The following is a 16,197-nucleotide window of genomic DNA, read 5'->3' as shown; positions in this document are numbered from 1 at the left end:
CTAAAAAAGGATTTAGAATTGCTCTTTATCATTAAAGGTTAAATATTCAAATCCAAAAGTAGAAAGAAAAAAAAAGCTTCTGCTAACAGTTTAATTGTATCATGAGTAGGGAAAATGTATAAGTTGGATGATATGAAATTCTGGATATTTCATTTTAATCTACAAAAATGGCAATTCTAAGTTTCAACCTAATATTATTACTAATATAATTAAATGATTTGACAAAACACTTTTTCTTAAATTTTGACTTCTCAAGTACTAGCTTCAGATTTTTCACGTTGCTCAGATTGCATTTTTATTTGTAATGCTAACCCCAAGGTAAGCAATAATTATATTTTTAAACCTTAACTAGCTTTTTTAAGCAAGACAAATTGAAGATAAAATATGTGCACATACACATGCCTATTCCTGCAATCAGTTCATCACAATTTTTGGCTGAGAGATGTTGTTGACCACTGAATAATATTTTAGAAGAAAGTTGTTAGGAATTATTTATACTGATTTGGATACACTGAGTTCTTTTATGATCTTGACTTGTGTTTATAAAAAAACTTTGCCTGAATACATTTTTCTGATTCATAACTTTCATCATATTAGATTGATTCTTCAAGGACCATTCATAGTGCCACCTCTTCACAAAGCCTTTCACATGCCTTCAATTTATATTTTTCTCTTGCTCTAGATTTATTATCTGTCTTTTAAGTATGCTCTTTGATACTTTATTCTTTTTTATTTTTTTTTTAATTTTTTAAGATTTTATTTATTAATTTTAGAGAGTAAAGAGAGCGAGAGAGAAGGGAGGAGCAGGAAGCCTCAACTCCCATATGTGCTCAGGGTTTTGAACCGGTGACCTCAGCATTCCAGGTTGACACTTTATCCACTGTACCACCACAGGTCAGGCTGATACTTGATTCTTTGATTAATCAATTAAATAATTATTTGTTTATGCCTAGGTCCTATACTCAAATAGTCTGGAAAAGGAGTCCATATGTAAGTCATCTTCATGTCATTTGTAGTTACTTGCACAGAACCTGTACAAAGTAGTTCCTTCAATAAATAAAAGAAATAAATGTGTTTGGAGTTTTTTATTTAATATAGTTTGTCATACAATAAAATTAACTATATTGCTCTCTTTAATGTATTTCCTACATTATTGCTTAATAAATAAAATATTAAATTTTTAATTTTTATGTACTCCCATTTGGGGTAGGGAGTCAGGAAAATGCCATTTCCCTGAAAATGAAAGCAACAATTCAACATCCAATATATAATGTGAAAGACTAGGTATTTGTACAAACATCCCACCACACACATTTCCAAAAATATTAAATGACCAGAAAAATACTTTTCAGTAAAATAAAGACTACATTAGTTTATATTTTTTTTAGTTGACATCTGCCTTGATTACATGTAATCCTCTAATCTTCATAGGCTAGAGCTCAAAGTTTGATAAACCAGAAACCAAAACCAGAAGTTAAGGTCTAGAGCCCTAGCAAAAAAAAATAATAATCAGACTGGAGACTTTTACCTGATAAAACTACCATATCTGAGCACACCTATACTCAATGGGTCAACTAGAATAAAGCTCACACCACAAGTAGATGGTGAGGACCATTCCTTAATTTTAATTTTGGCCTTAATTAGATGGGAGTAAAAAATAAAATGCCTATTCTGAGAATTCTTAACTCCTTATCCACCCTCTTCTGGAGGTCTCAAAAAAAAATCAAATAGAAAATTCATTTTAATGAGTTCCAGACTGGTTGTTTCATAAACACCTGGAAATGCTATTGTAAAATTTCCTGATATTAACAAAAACTCTGATTTCAACAGATATTATTTCAAGTTATATGTACTTTGACAATAAAATATCAGAAAGTATCCAATGAAATAAATCTCTGGGAGCAAGAGTCTACAGAAATAATAAACTGCAAAATAAGACACTCAAGAATAAAAATATTAAAATTATCACATATAATATAAACATAAAAAGTATGTACATTACTTTTAAATAAATAGAAGATATGCAAAACACAAAGAGTCAAAAACTTTGAGAAATTAAAAGTAAAATTTGAAAACAAATCCAATATTTTTTAAAACAAAATTATAATGAGATTAAAACTTCAATGAATTGGTTATATTACAAATTAGAAAAACTAAACCATAATTTAGCAAAATGGCAGATGTCTCAAAAGTAATTATACAAAACAGAGAAAAAATGGGAAAATACAGCTTAAAAATATGGAAATTCCAAAATAAATCTAATCAGCTTTCAAAAAAGTGATGTCATATATGAAGAAATCACTGAGAATTTTCAAAAATTGATAGATGTCATGAATCCTCATGTAGGCTGTCAATGTAATTAAGCAAGATAAGTAACTGAGAACTAATTTTTATCAGAATAAAGCTAAAAATACCATATAGAGAGAAATTTTAAAAACAGCCAGAGGGGAAAAAAAATTTAAAAGATGGAATAACAAAATTATAGCTAACTTTGTGAGAACAACAATGAAAAAACAACAAATGAAAAGTGTGAGCCAGTACGCTCAAAGCACTGAGAAAAAAAATATTGATTTAAAATCGCATCACAGAAAAACTATCTGTCAAGAGTGAGGGTAAAATAAAGAGAATTGTAATAAAAAGAAAAATGAATTTGGTACAACCAACTGAAAGTCACTAATGAAGTATGTTATGCTAGAAGAAAATATAACACCACAGAAGGTTTGTAATATAAGAAGGAATTAAGATTAAAGCAAATATATGTGTTAAATTTGTTCATTCTAAACAAATATTGATTATATAAGATAATAATATTAATGGTTTGTGACATTAAAATAAATTCAGTTATAACTAAAATAACTATAGATGTCAGTATCTACTATTGGTCAGTTTAGCTTTCTAATGTCCTTACATTGTTTTGGAGAAAGACAATATTTATTGCTAGCTTATTAAGTATGCTTGTTAAAATAGCCACTAAAATAATCAGTAAAAATAAGGCTTGTCACTTCAAATTAATAGAACAAAAAAGATATGAAAGCCCATTAAATCAAAAAGAAGTCAAGAAAAGAGAAAAAAAGAAAGCAATTTAGAGAATAAAATGTAAATGATTTAAGAGAGATTTTTGGTGTGTTACTAATTTCATCAATCTTATCAAGAAAAGCAGTTGTTTCATTAAAAAATGATAGTGCACTTAATTTTAACACCTTTGAAATAAGATGTTTCATTCAAGTTGATGTGTGATGGTCTGCCTTGGAAAATGAGAAAGATTTTATATGTGGAGTTTTTGTACCAGGAAAGAGTGTTCTTATTCTCAGTGTCCTGCATTTGTACTTAGAAATATCACCAGAAAACGGGGCAAAACATCATGTTACCTGGGCTTTTTTGTCTTTTGATCCCTGATTTGTAAACTGGCTTCCAGTGGCACTTAAGAAACAGGAAGGAGTACGAACACTGGGAAGCATTGGTCCTTATTACACTCACATGAAATTTAATATTTGATTTAAATTCAATCCCATGTGTTTAGTTGGCTCAGTAACTCTTGAATAACTGCATAAGCACTAGAGACTTGCATAACTAAGGTCCACGCCCAGAATCAAGATCACCGTTATGGAATTACCACCTGTGTAGGTGGCTGTGCTGAGCAGTCAATGCCAGTTTGAAACATGTTTAATTCAATTTTACCCTTAGTTCATGAAGCATACCTCATATTAGATTATGAATATACCTTTTAAAATACTAACTTTCAAATTATTCAAATGCTGATTGGAAATAGAAATAAAAGTTACTTAGTCTGTGTAGTATTTTGTGTAGCAAATCAGGCAAAATATGTGTGAGGAAGTTAAGAAAAAATAAAAGATACTAGATACAATATGAAGTAAGCACAGGGCTTTTTGGAGGGGCTGAGGAGTGGGAACAGGGTGAATCAATCAACAGGTGCTCATTTGAACCTACAAAAAATGAGGTAAGATTGCCCTAGTGTATTGTTACTGAACAAGTGTTTACAGCATTTCAATCACAACCCACAGATATGAAATTTTATTAGACATGGATTTCATTTTTGGGGGTAATTGCAATATAAAGTATAAAGGTTTCATATAAGCATCAAAATAAATATGAAGTTCTCAACTGGAGTTTGAATTATGCTCACTGTACTGCCATTGCAAAGATTGAATTATATATAATGCACTCTAGAAATGCTTTCATCCCAAGACTGTATTAAGTTGCTTAAAAGATAAACTCAAATAACCAGGATATCTTCCTTTTTTTAAGGTGCTGATGTTAAAATTGTTACCTTGAAATTGATGACCCTTTGATTACAGAGTTCACAATATTTCTCTTCTGCTCCTGCACTGAGGACAAGCTATCTTTCTGTATTATCATATGCAATCAAGTCTCATTTGATTTATGCAAATATAATTATGACAATTCTGACCTTGTGTATTATTAATCTGGAGAATTTCAGGACAAAGCCACTTTTTTTTTAGGTATCATATCTTGAATGTTTTCCAAGACTCATGCATTCTTATTATCTTGCCATACATTGACTGATATATCTGACAATATCTGTTTTAAAAACCTTGGACAATGACTTTTCTATATATCTACATTTGGTGTATTAAGTGTTTCAGAATATACTTATTATTCCATAGATATGACTCTTTTTTTTCATTTTAAAACTCTAACTTCTGTTTGTTCCACTATCTCACCAATTTTACTTTTTTCAAAAGGAATTTGTGACAATATCATAGCTATGGCTTAGAGTAATCATAGGTGTAATATAAAGATTATTGTACTTCCCTAATAGAGAGTAGAAGAACGTAGGCAAATCATTTAAATATATCGATTTATTCTATAGAAATGCATTGACTACCGCCACCAAGTGTGTGGCCCTGTGGTAGGTGTTGCGTGTAGGAGATACCAAGAAGGAGATGGAATCATTCCTGCTGAATCAAGACACTGACACCTGTGTAGAGGAGACAAGGTGTATACATTAACAGCTAGAATATAAAGGTTGAGAAAATTCATCTGAGGCATGTCACTACTTATAAGTAGTTTTGTAAGTGAAATTGGCATGATGAAAACAAGAGAATTAACTTCTTTTACAAACAATCATTAAGTGTCTATTAGCTGTTAGGCATAGTGCTAATTCCAGAAATACAGTGACTCCCAGAGCTTATATTCTAACTGGGAGAGAAGCCTGAAGCCATGTTTGAAGCACAGAAAATGACATTAGAGAATTTTTTTAAAAATCTAAATGTTGCTAAGAAATTAATCTACAGTGAACAAAGAAAGCTTAGCATATTATAAGGGACCAATATCAATCATTCCTGTGGAAAAGAAAATTACAAGAACATAAACTATAATTATTATATATTATCTAATACTAAACTAAATATTATCACATAAGATAGTAAATAAATTTATACTTAATATGTTCTAAAGACAATATCTCTTCCAAAGATTTGTTAGATAATATGTTTTTAAATATCACAATTAAACATATAAAAAATGAACTCTTGATCAGTGGCTATATCTTTAGCAAAACAAATGTCCTCAAAAAGCCAGAAAACCTTAAAATGTAATTAAAAGTAATCATAAATTTATATGGGTATGGCTAAAGATACATGATTTTGTTATAAAAATATAATAGTTAATGTTAATGGAATTACATACTACCAAATAAATTTATTCTTAATAGATTGTTGCTAATGAATAAAAATAAACCTATCAGGAAAAAAGAGTCAGAAATCTCTTTTATTTGATGTTAATTGTCTCTTAAAAATCATCTAAAGCAGATATGAGTTTATCTGAAATTGCTTTTCAATATATTTAAATGAATCTGACCAAGATGTACTTCACTCTCTTAGTCACCTATGATGTTATATAAAATAGACTTCCTCAACCTTTTTCCTCTCAGGCAAGATTAGATATGTACCCATCAGGTTTCCATAAGTATCTGGGAATTAACTATATTATTGTAGTACCTGAAGTAGGTTAGAATTAGGTAACTGTCAATCATACCTGGGATTCATTTTTATGCTTATATCTTCAGTGTCTAAAATTGTGACAGGCATAAAAATGCTGAATTAATAATACTGAGTTATACTTCCATTTAGGGATATCTAAAGAATATTCTATTTTAACAATGACATTCTTTCCACTTATTCAATTACTTGGGAAAGTAACTCCACACAATTTTAGGTAATAAAACAATCTAATCACAGTTAACAAAGAAATATTTGTGCAATTAAATAAATTCATGCTATGGTTTCCTTTTTAATTTTTTTTATTTGCTCAGGACTTTTCTGTTTCTGTTTAGATTTGTGCATGTTCTAAAGAAAATGTCAACTTAATAAAAAACACACACATTTGTTTATACCTGTATGATTTGTATTCATTCTGGTAATTATAGATGCAAATCAGTGCTTTTTTGGTAATAATAAATACAAAAACACAGATGTGCCATATACAACAGATAGACCGCCCACTACTTACTGTGTCACTGTAAATTCACTGTCTGAGTCAAATACAAACTAATATTATTAAACTTTAATTACTATAGAATTTGGATTTGTTCAGCTGGGCAATATTTTCGAGAACCCTATTATGCTTAATTTATATTTCTACTTCCATTTTTATATAATACTTTGAGCTATCAAAATCCTATCTTGGCCCTGGCCGGTTGGTCAGCGGTAGAGCGTCGGCCTGGCGTGCGGGGGACACGGGTTCGATTCCCGGCCAGGGCACATAGGAGAAGCGCCCATTTGCTTCTCCACCCCCTCCCCCTCCTTCCTCTCTGTCTCTCTCTTCCCATCCCGCAGCCAAGGCTCCATTGGAGCAAAGATGGCCTGGGCGCTGGGGATGGCTTCTTGGCCTCTGCCCCAGGCGCTAGAGTGGCTCTGGTCGCGGCAGAGCGACGCCCCGGAGGAGCAGAGCATCGCCCCCTGGTGGGCAGAGCGTCGCCCCTGGTGGGCGTGCGGGGGGGATCCCTGTCTGGAGCATGCGGGAGTATGTCTGACTGTCTCTCCCCGTTTCCAGCTTCAGAAAAATACAAAAAAAAAGAAAAAAAAATCCTATCTTGAAGTTTTCTCAAATCCAATCTTTTTTTGTTCATTTTATGAAGCTTTATAAAAGCCTTATTGTTTTAAAAAGCCTTGTGTGACTATGTTAAATAATTAGTTATATATTGTTTTGTAAGGTGCAAAAGTATGCATAGAATGTATAGGAATGTATAGGAGTTTCTCCATACCTATGAAGTCTCCATACTATCAACTTAGAATTTTACTTCCTCATAACCTTCAATTTATGACTGTGCTATATTTTTCTTGTAATATTTATGTTCAAAACATTTATTTTACTGATAGTTTTAGTAATTTAAGTTCAGAAATAATTTTTGAAGAACTTATTTAGTAGTATTCATGGGAATTATTGAATAATTTATTGTATACTTGCAAAATAAAATAAATTTTAGTACTGGTTTTTCCTATAAAGTACAATTAAATGGCAAATTAGAAAAATATGGTTGTTGTAAAAGAATTTCTTTTAAAATTTTTGAATATACATTATAGAAAAAAAAATTTAGTGGTTTATTTTAATTTTTAAGTTTAAAAAATACAAATATTCTTAAACATAACCTTAATATTACTGCAAAACTACATAGAATGAGGACAAATTTATTATTAACTTAGCATTAAAGAAATATTTAACCCTTAAAACACCTTATTTGCTTTATGAAAGAAATGTAATCATTATATTTATAAGATGTTGTTAATGCTGCAGTTTACAGTGTCTTTCTCAGACTAGATAAGCAATATATCGTTGTTGAGCATCAACTGTGAAATAATTTCTAGTGAATCTTAATCTATTATATAGCACAAATCAGAATTATACTAGTCTATGATATCCTGATTCTGGAGGAACTTTATCAATATCTTAGTCTCTGGAATTTTTTGACGGTACACTTTGTTTTTCAACACCTTGTGGTTTCAATACCTTTAAAAATTTTTTAAATATTAAATTTAATGAGATGACATTGATCATAACCACTTCACTTTCAGTTTTATCTATTTCCATGAACCCATTTTTAAAAGAAACATTCAGTTATAAAGAATTACACTAGCCCTTTAATAATGAAGATGTTTATGGGAGTTGATGCTTCCAGCTCCTCCCTACCTTCTCTCTCTGTCTCTCTCTCCCTCTCTGTCTCTGTCTCTCCCTTTCTCTCTCCTCTCTAAAATGAATAAAAAAAAAAAAAAAAAAAAGAAATCTTAAAAAAAAAAAAAAAAGACCTGTGGTGGCGCAGTGGATAAAGCGTTGACCTGGAAATGCTGAGGTCGCCGGTTCAAAACCCTGGGCTTGCCTGGTCAAGGCACATATGGGAGTTGATGCTTCCAGCTCCTCCCTACCTTCTCTCTCTGTCTCTCTCTCCCTCTCTGTCTCTGTCTCTCCCTTTCTCTCTCCTCTCTAAAATGAATAAAAAAAAAAAAAAAAAAAAAAAAAAAAAAAAAGAAATCTTAATAATGAAGATGTTCAGAACAGGTCTCCCCAAGACATGCTACTTTTGCATGTTAGTTGAAGACAACGGAGAACCTGCAGGCATAATAGAAACTTTTGCTTCTTCCTTATAAAAATTAAGTTGGCAGCCTTGTCCGTAATAAGAGTTATTACCAAAAATCACATTTAAGAACTTATCTATAAGGCAAGGCAGGCATCTAACTCCTGAAATTGCTCTTCTTATTGTCCTGTGTATTACCATCCTCTCCTCTGAAGCTTGGTAGCACTACCTTACCTCATGCTATGGATCAGAATATCACCTCATTTTACCTTTCTGTGTCTGATTTCTCATGTCTGTTGGGTTCCCATACATACTTATATGATTAAATTTGGTTTCTTTCTCTTGTTAATCTACCTTGTGTTGATTGAATTATTAGACCAGCTGAAAGAAACTAGAAGGGTAGAGGAAAATTTCTTCCTCTCCAACATGAATGTATCATAAACTTTTCTTAATTCCTTGCCTCTAATACCTGAGCTAACAGTTTCAGGATTTCACATTAAAAGTAAAAATCACTTGCTTTTCAAGTTGCTTTTTTTACAAAGAAAGGACATTTATTAATAATTATGTTGTAGTTTAGCATATTTGGGGATCCATCTTCATAAAGGGAGTAAAAAAAAAATCATATCTTTTTCTTCAGTTCAAGTCTAATCAGTACAAGTGATGAAATAATTTCAAAGACAAAAACTGTCAGACTCTTAAATAGAGAATATCTCTGTGAAATCCAGTAAGTAAGAATTTCTTCAACCAGGAACAAAACAGAACAAGCCATGAAGAAAAAATAAATACACTTGTAAAACTTGGACTTTAAAACTTCCATGCCAACAGGCACACACACACACACACACACACACACACACTCTTAAACTTTTTAAACAAATTAAAAGACACAATCCTTATTAGGATAAATATTTGCATTATTATTTTCAGACTAGGTAATAAATCCCTATGTATCTATAAGAAAAATCAAAGAACATGAATGGGAAATTCAAAGAAGGAGAAACTGATGTCTCTAAATATGGGGTGGGGAGAAGAAGAGACTAAAAATCAGGAAATTGCAAATTAATGTCATTCCATTTAAACTGACCAAATTCAAAGAGTAAGTCTTTTAAGTTAATAATTTTTCAAACAAACAGAAACTTTTTACACTACTAGTAGAAATGTAAACTAGTAAAAGAATTCGGAGAACTATTTTTAATATCTAATAAAATAAAAAAAATATATGTCAACTCTGACCAATTCCTTTCTCAGTGCATCCTTCAGAGAAGCTCCAGGGGACATGATGTGACTCTTCATGACAGCATTAGTTTTTATACTATTATATAACACTGGAAATAACTTGAACGTCTCAATAGAAGACTAGTTAAATAAAAATGGTATATTTCTATCTAGAATACTATTGAGCAATTTATACAAAGTGGACAAGAATATCAAATTTAAGATACTGATTATATGTGTGAATGCAAAAGGGCCTGTGGAAGAGAAAAAACAGAGAGATCTGGGGTGGGGAGAAGGTGTACATGGCAGGCCTGACAAGCTCAATGACCAAAAGTAACCACACAGGATGGTCTGATCCTAAATTCCTAACTGGGCAGGTCATGGCAGGTGGTAGCATCCCTGGTACCAGGCCTATAGCTTCCTTGATTGTTCTTCAGCATCTAAGAGAATATAGTTAAATGTTGAAATGTCAGAGAATTTTCCTTTCCAGACCCCTTGAAGACATAACCACAGGAATAAGGGCACAAGACCAACACAGCACAAGACCAAGAAACCCCTCACTGTTATCTTGTTCCCCAAGTACCATCTCCATGTGCTGTAAATGATAACTAAATAGCCTGTACCTACCGATGTAACAGCAGTACGTGTTTCATCATTGTAATTTTTTCCAGTCATAGAGCTTTCCTGCTTTGCTTTCTCCTGCTCCCACAATCTTTCACTGTGGATTTCATATACCTTCCTTAATGTTTTTCTCCTTTGATTCTAAATGCAGAAAAGGAACTGCAAATCGGCAATTCTCCACAATATTTTCTCAATACATTGAGGTCTTAATTTATTATTCTCCACAATATTTTCTCAATACATTGAGGTCTTAATACATGAGGTCTGAAGACAGTGGGACTGTCTTCCAAAATTTTGGATCAAATAAACTTTACACATTTTTTTTCTATAGATTTGGATTTCTTTTTGTTGTTTTTTTTTTTTTTTTTTTTTTTTTTTTCATTTTTCTGAAGCTGGAAACAGGGAGAGACAGTCAGACAGACTCCCGCATGCGCCCGACCGGGATCCACCCGGCCCGCCCACCAGGGGCGGTGCTCTGCCCCCCAGGGGGCGATGCTCTGCCCATCCTGGGCGTCGCCATATTGCGACCAGAGCCACTCTAGCGCCTGAGGCAGAGGCCACAGAGCCATGCCCAGCGCCCGGGCCATCTCTGCTCCAATGGAGCCTTGGCTGCGGGAGGGGAAGAGAGAGACAGAGAGGAAAGCGCGGCGGAGGGGTGGAGAAGCAAATGGGCGCTTCTCCTGTGTGCCCTGGCCGGGAATCGAACCCGGGTCCTCCGCACGCTAGGCCGACGCTCTACCGCTGAGCCAACCGGCCAGGGCCTCTTTTTGTTGTTAAAGCATGTAGAACATATAGAAGCATGAGGAAAATGTGATTCAGTCTTTTGTGCTTGACTTGGAAAATTAATGAATTAAGAGATTTTATGGTAAGGACCTTCAATATTATCTGTAATGTTTTATAGTTGTCATTTTGAGGTCATTGGAAAATATAAATTAATTTGCACTTCTATTATTTAGTTATTTGTCTATAACTCAAAGAAAGTAGTTATAATATTACTCTCCTTTAATTTTTTCTGAAAATATTAGAATGCTTCCATTGCAGTACAAAATTGAGACAATGTGGATCAAAATTTAAAGATACGGGGCAAGTCAATTCTCATTTAGTGGAAACTGGTTTCTGATTTAGCCTTTCCATTATTGTGATATTACCTGGAGCCTTTTTAAGTTCCCTGAAAAGCAAATATTTGATTTCTTCCTAGTACATAAAAAAAAAATGCAATCAGCAAGCACAAGCAAAGTATAGTGAGGTCTTCCAAGGTTCATTTATGAATCATAAATGGCTTGATAGTGTTAAGTACCAATTGCAATGCTAAGGAAACATGCTGGGAGCACTCATGCATCTGGAAACCATAACATCAGGAGTCCTTTTAAAAATAATATAAAATAAGAGCAGACCCCAACAGACTTCCCTCTTTACCATTCATGTTTTATAAACTGAACCAGAATTTTTTTTCCTGTAGTTTTTCTTAAACTGTCAAATAATCAAGTTTTTGTTTGTTTGCTTTTAAAATTTCAGCAGCACTTAGATATAAAAAGGAGCCTCACTAAAAAGAAAAAAAATAAGCTTTTATTGCCTTATACATTCTTCTACCAACCACAAATGGTAATGATATTAAAACACAAGTCTTTTTAAGCACAAAGGAGTTGTCAAGTTCATCGGCACTTTTAAAAAAGCTAAGCTTAAATGTTACTTAAAAAAGCAGACACCTTTCATAGTCCAATCTATTCAGTTTTAAGAAAGTAAGAAGATTGAGAATATGAATTTAAAAATATTTTTGCTATAATTATTAAAAAAAAACCTTTGCTCTGAAAGTAGTATATCACACATCTAGTCAGTTATTTGTTCTAAATATATAATAATCATGGTTCAATAGTAATCTGGTAAAGTAACTCATAGTAATAGCCAAGATAATGCAACATGAAAGAAAACATTTCATACCCTTGGGATATAGTAACAGTAATAGTAATAGTGATAATAATAATAAATAATAACAACAATTAATTGCCAGGCAACACACTAAGACCTGTGCAATATAAATTCATACCTTAAATGAGAGTCAACTTCTCGAATATAATGTGTAAATTCCTTAAATAGCCCAGTTGCGGAAGTGAATTTTGTTTCTATAATTGCATACCAGGTAAATACGCAGTAGTTTTTTGACTTAAGGTTGTTTTTTTGTTTTGTTTGTTTTAAATCTATATCTGTATTCATAATAGTGTTCATCTATGCCAAGATTTCTTTCACACAGTAAGTCCTGGACCTACAGTGAGATCAGCATTACTGTCCAATAATATTTAAATTATTCTTTCCTCATATCGTTGTCTTTCTTCCTTTCACTGTGTCTCCTGCATCTATCCCCCATCTCTGCTGTCCTGCTGATCCATTTAACTAAATTAAAAAGGCCTAAAATGTTGCTGCATACTCAGATATTAACATTTAGTCCACATCATTATTCTATGAAACAAGTATATTATTCCCATTTGTACATACGATAAAACTGACCCTAAAACAGGATCCATAACTTCCCCAAGATACTCATCATAGACGCTTGATAGGTAGGTAAAAAGGAAGATAGGTTGATGGATAGATAGAGACACCCAAATTCTCAAATTGGCAAAGTTCAGATGTAATTATAGGTCTGTGGAGTATGAGAACACAATATTTCCTCACACATTTAATCAGCATTATGACACAAGGTCAGAGAAACCCCAGCATATGACTGGCTTAAGATGCCACCAGCTGAAAGATTAAAGGACAAAGAGTCGAGTCTGAAATACAAGGAGTGTCTGTGATTAAGCACAAGAAGCAGTAATTCTATAGGTATTCAAAAATTGGTCTCTTTTAAAAAAATTTTTTAAAAAGATTTTATTTTTTCATTTTAAAGATAGGAGAGAGAGAGAAGAGGGGAGGAGCTGGAAGTATCAACTTCCATGTGTGCCTTGACCAGGCAAGCCCAGGGTTTTGAACCCGCATCCTCAGCATTTCCAGGTTGACGCTTTATCCACTGCGCCACCACTGATCAGGCAAAAAAAAAGGGGGGGGGGCTCTTAAAAGCACTGAAATGGTCAGGAAAGGCCTGTGGAGCAGGAGCACAACACAGATTCCTGGAAGCGAACTTTAAATAGGTGACAAGATGAGAGAACTGAAGGAGTGCATGAACCACTAAAGGTCAAAGGACAATGGATAAGAAATTAAAAGTCAACAGGAATACTTGAAATTGTCTCTGCATCTTTCAGTATCTCTACAATGCTCTGAGTGGGAAAGCTTTAAGACATTGATGATAACATAAGAATCTGACAATAATGTACAGGTGGATTCCTAAAGGTGAGGAAGGAAGTTTATAATAAAAATGAGGTAGCAAGAGTTTGAACTAGATTGCTGGGTGTAAAACTAGAAGGTAGGGACAGATTTAAGGTCTATTTTTAATCCACATATTCAGAGACTTTGCATGCTCTTTATTAACTCTTATATGGATGATTACAAGCATATATCTTCTTGTAGTTTTCCACTGCCTAGGAGACATCACCAAAGATTTTTTTTTTAATTTTTTTTTATTTTTTTATTTATTCATCTTTAGAGAGGAGGGAGAGGGAGAGAGAGAGAGAGAGAGAGGAGAAAGAGACAGAGAGAGAGAAGGGGGGAGGAGCTGGAAGCATCAACTCCCATATGTGCCTTGACCAGGCAAGCCCAGGGTTTCGAACCAGCAACCTCAGCATTTCCAGGTCGACACTTTATCCACTGCGCCACCACAGGTCAGGCATCACCAAAGATTTGAAACTTAACTGTTCTTGTCTTCTTTAAGCAGTCCTATTACAATATGGGCTTCTAGTTTATTGCAACTTAGGTGTTTCCCTCATGTAGATGAATAACTCTAGTTGGCTATATGAATAACATGCTTACAACAGTTGTCTTATGAGCCTATAAATGAGTTCTTAGCCATGAGGAATAAAACTATCAAAGGCTACAAATAAAATGTATGTTTAATTTCATACTACGAATGGAATAGCAAGTTTCTATGAACTCATCTCCACTATCTCAGTTTCAACAGCTAAACTTACATTTAAGAGTGGAAAATCTTGGTAAAATATTTTATAAAATATAAAAAAATTATGATGTTTTATTTTCTAGAGGAAGATATGTCACTGTTTATTTCCTTACTCGGCCCTTGAATAGACACTCTCAGTGGGGTCTTAGGAAGGCAACATAAGAATAAAATCATTTGGAAAATACATAGCACATTCTTAAAGGAACATGGTGTTTGAGTGTAACATTTGGTGTAAACTATTGTGAAACTTTTGTGCCATTCTTTTAAAAATATTCTGGAATTCTGAATACTTTCTGCAATTGTATTATCTGTGTCGCTTAGTGATTTTCAGTATTTTTAAGCAAAATGATACAACCAAGCATACATTACAACACTGAGGATTACTGATATGGTATAATATCATATAGTGAACTGATATGGTAAAATAGTATCCTTATCCCCTTCTTTCTCTCTGTCTCTTTCCCCCTCTATAAAATTAATAAATAAAAATTTAAAAGAAAATTATTTTTATTATTTTGTAGAATTCTTAGCAATTATTTACCCCTAGTATTATGGCAAATAGTAAAATAAACTTAAATGTTACAAATCACAAAATAAATACAATGCTATATTTAAAAGATAAGAATTTATTTCAAAGGAATGACTTTACCAACTAAGACATTATAAATAATGCTTTCTTGGCCCTGTCTGGTTGGCTCAGTGATAGAGCATCGGCCTGGCATGGCAGGAGTCCTGGATTCGATTCCTGGCCAGGGCACACAAGAGAAGCGCCCATCTACTTCTCCACCCCTCCCCCTCTCCTTCCTCTCTGTTTCTCTCTTCCCCTCCCACAGCCGAGGCTCCATTGGAGCAAAGTTGGCCCGGGCACTGAGGATGGCTCCATGACCTCTGCCTCAGGTGCTAGAATGGCTCTGGTCGCAACAGAGTGATGCCCCAGATGGGCAGAGCATCGCCCCCTGGTGGGCATGTGGAAGTCTGTCTGACTGCCTCCCTGTTTCCAAATTCAGAAATAAAATAAAATAAAATAAAATAACTATGATAAATAATGCTTTCTTGTCCATGAAAAAAATTCTTGGTTTCTTTAATTAAAAAATATAAAACAAAATGTTTATCACCCTGTTAAAATATGTTTAATATTCTTGCTTTATTTTAAAATAGTACCTTATTCTATGCTCTTTGCCGATATAGAAAATACCTTAGTATAGAAAATATTTATCATGAAATTTAGATTTGTATCACCCATTCACTCTATTGAGAAAAGCTGGCATTAAAAGTAAAAAAAAAAAAAAATCAATGTTGAAAATCACATCCATTTTATAAGTTAAAAGAAAATACTTCAAGATATCAAAACAACTGAATACTAATTTAAGATAGAAAACTCTTTATAATGAACTTTACATCTCTCTTTGATTCTTTATATTTAATTGCAAAAAAACATACTTTCAATAAAATGGTTGAAGGAAATATATACTTGACATTATTAACCAATGACCATCAAAAAGAAATAATAATCTACCAAAGGTGATAAATACTGAGAAAAAAGACTTACATGATCAATTAGTTCACGGACCATTCCATTCCACTGTCCATTGCCATCATCCTGGGCTCCATATTTCCCATCCTCCACAAGTCTAATTTCATATGTAAAGCCAAGGATTGTTGATAACTCTCTGAGAAGGTCAATGCAATAGCCTTCAAATCGATCATTCCCATAGAGTGGTTTGTCAGACTTCTTAAACAGGACATAAGGTTCTTCCTGGAAACA

At 33.2% G+C, this 16,197-nt stretch overlaps 1 protein-coding gene across 2 annotated transcripts in view; it reads right to left on the bottom strand.

Annotated features, from left to right (window-relative positions):
* GRIK2 (glutamate ionotropic receptor kainate type subunit 2) overlaps positions 1-16,197 on the bottom strand; it is a 696,770-nt gene that overhangs the window by 204,913 nt on the left and 475,660 nt on the right. For both annotated transcript variants that reach the window (XM_066254474.1, XM_066254481.1), the window contains one exon: positions 15,982-16,188. In XM_066254474.1, coding sequence (XP_066110571.1) covers positions 15,982-16,188 — 207 coding nt within the window. The remainder of the gene's footprint in view (positions 1-15,981; positions 16,189-16,197) is intronic.

This window comes from Saccopteryx bilineata, chromosome 1 (genome assembly GCF_036850765.1).
Source record: "Saccopteryx bilineata isolate mSacBil1 chromosome 1, mSacBil1_pri_phased_curated, whole genome shotgun sequence".
NCBI lineage: Eukaryota > Metazoa > Chordata > Mammalia > Chiroptera > Emballonuridae > Saccopteryx > Saccopteryx bilineata.
The sequence above is the reverse complement of the archived record's forward strand: the minus strand, read 5'-3'. Positions and strand labels throughout refer to the sequence as shown.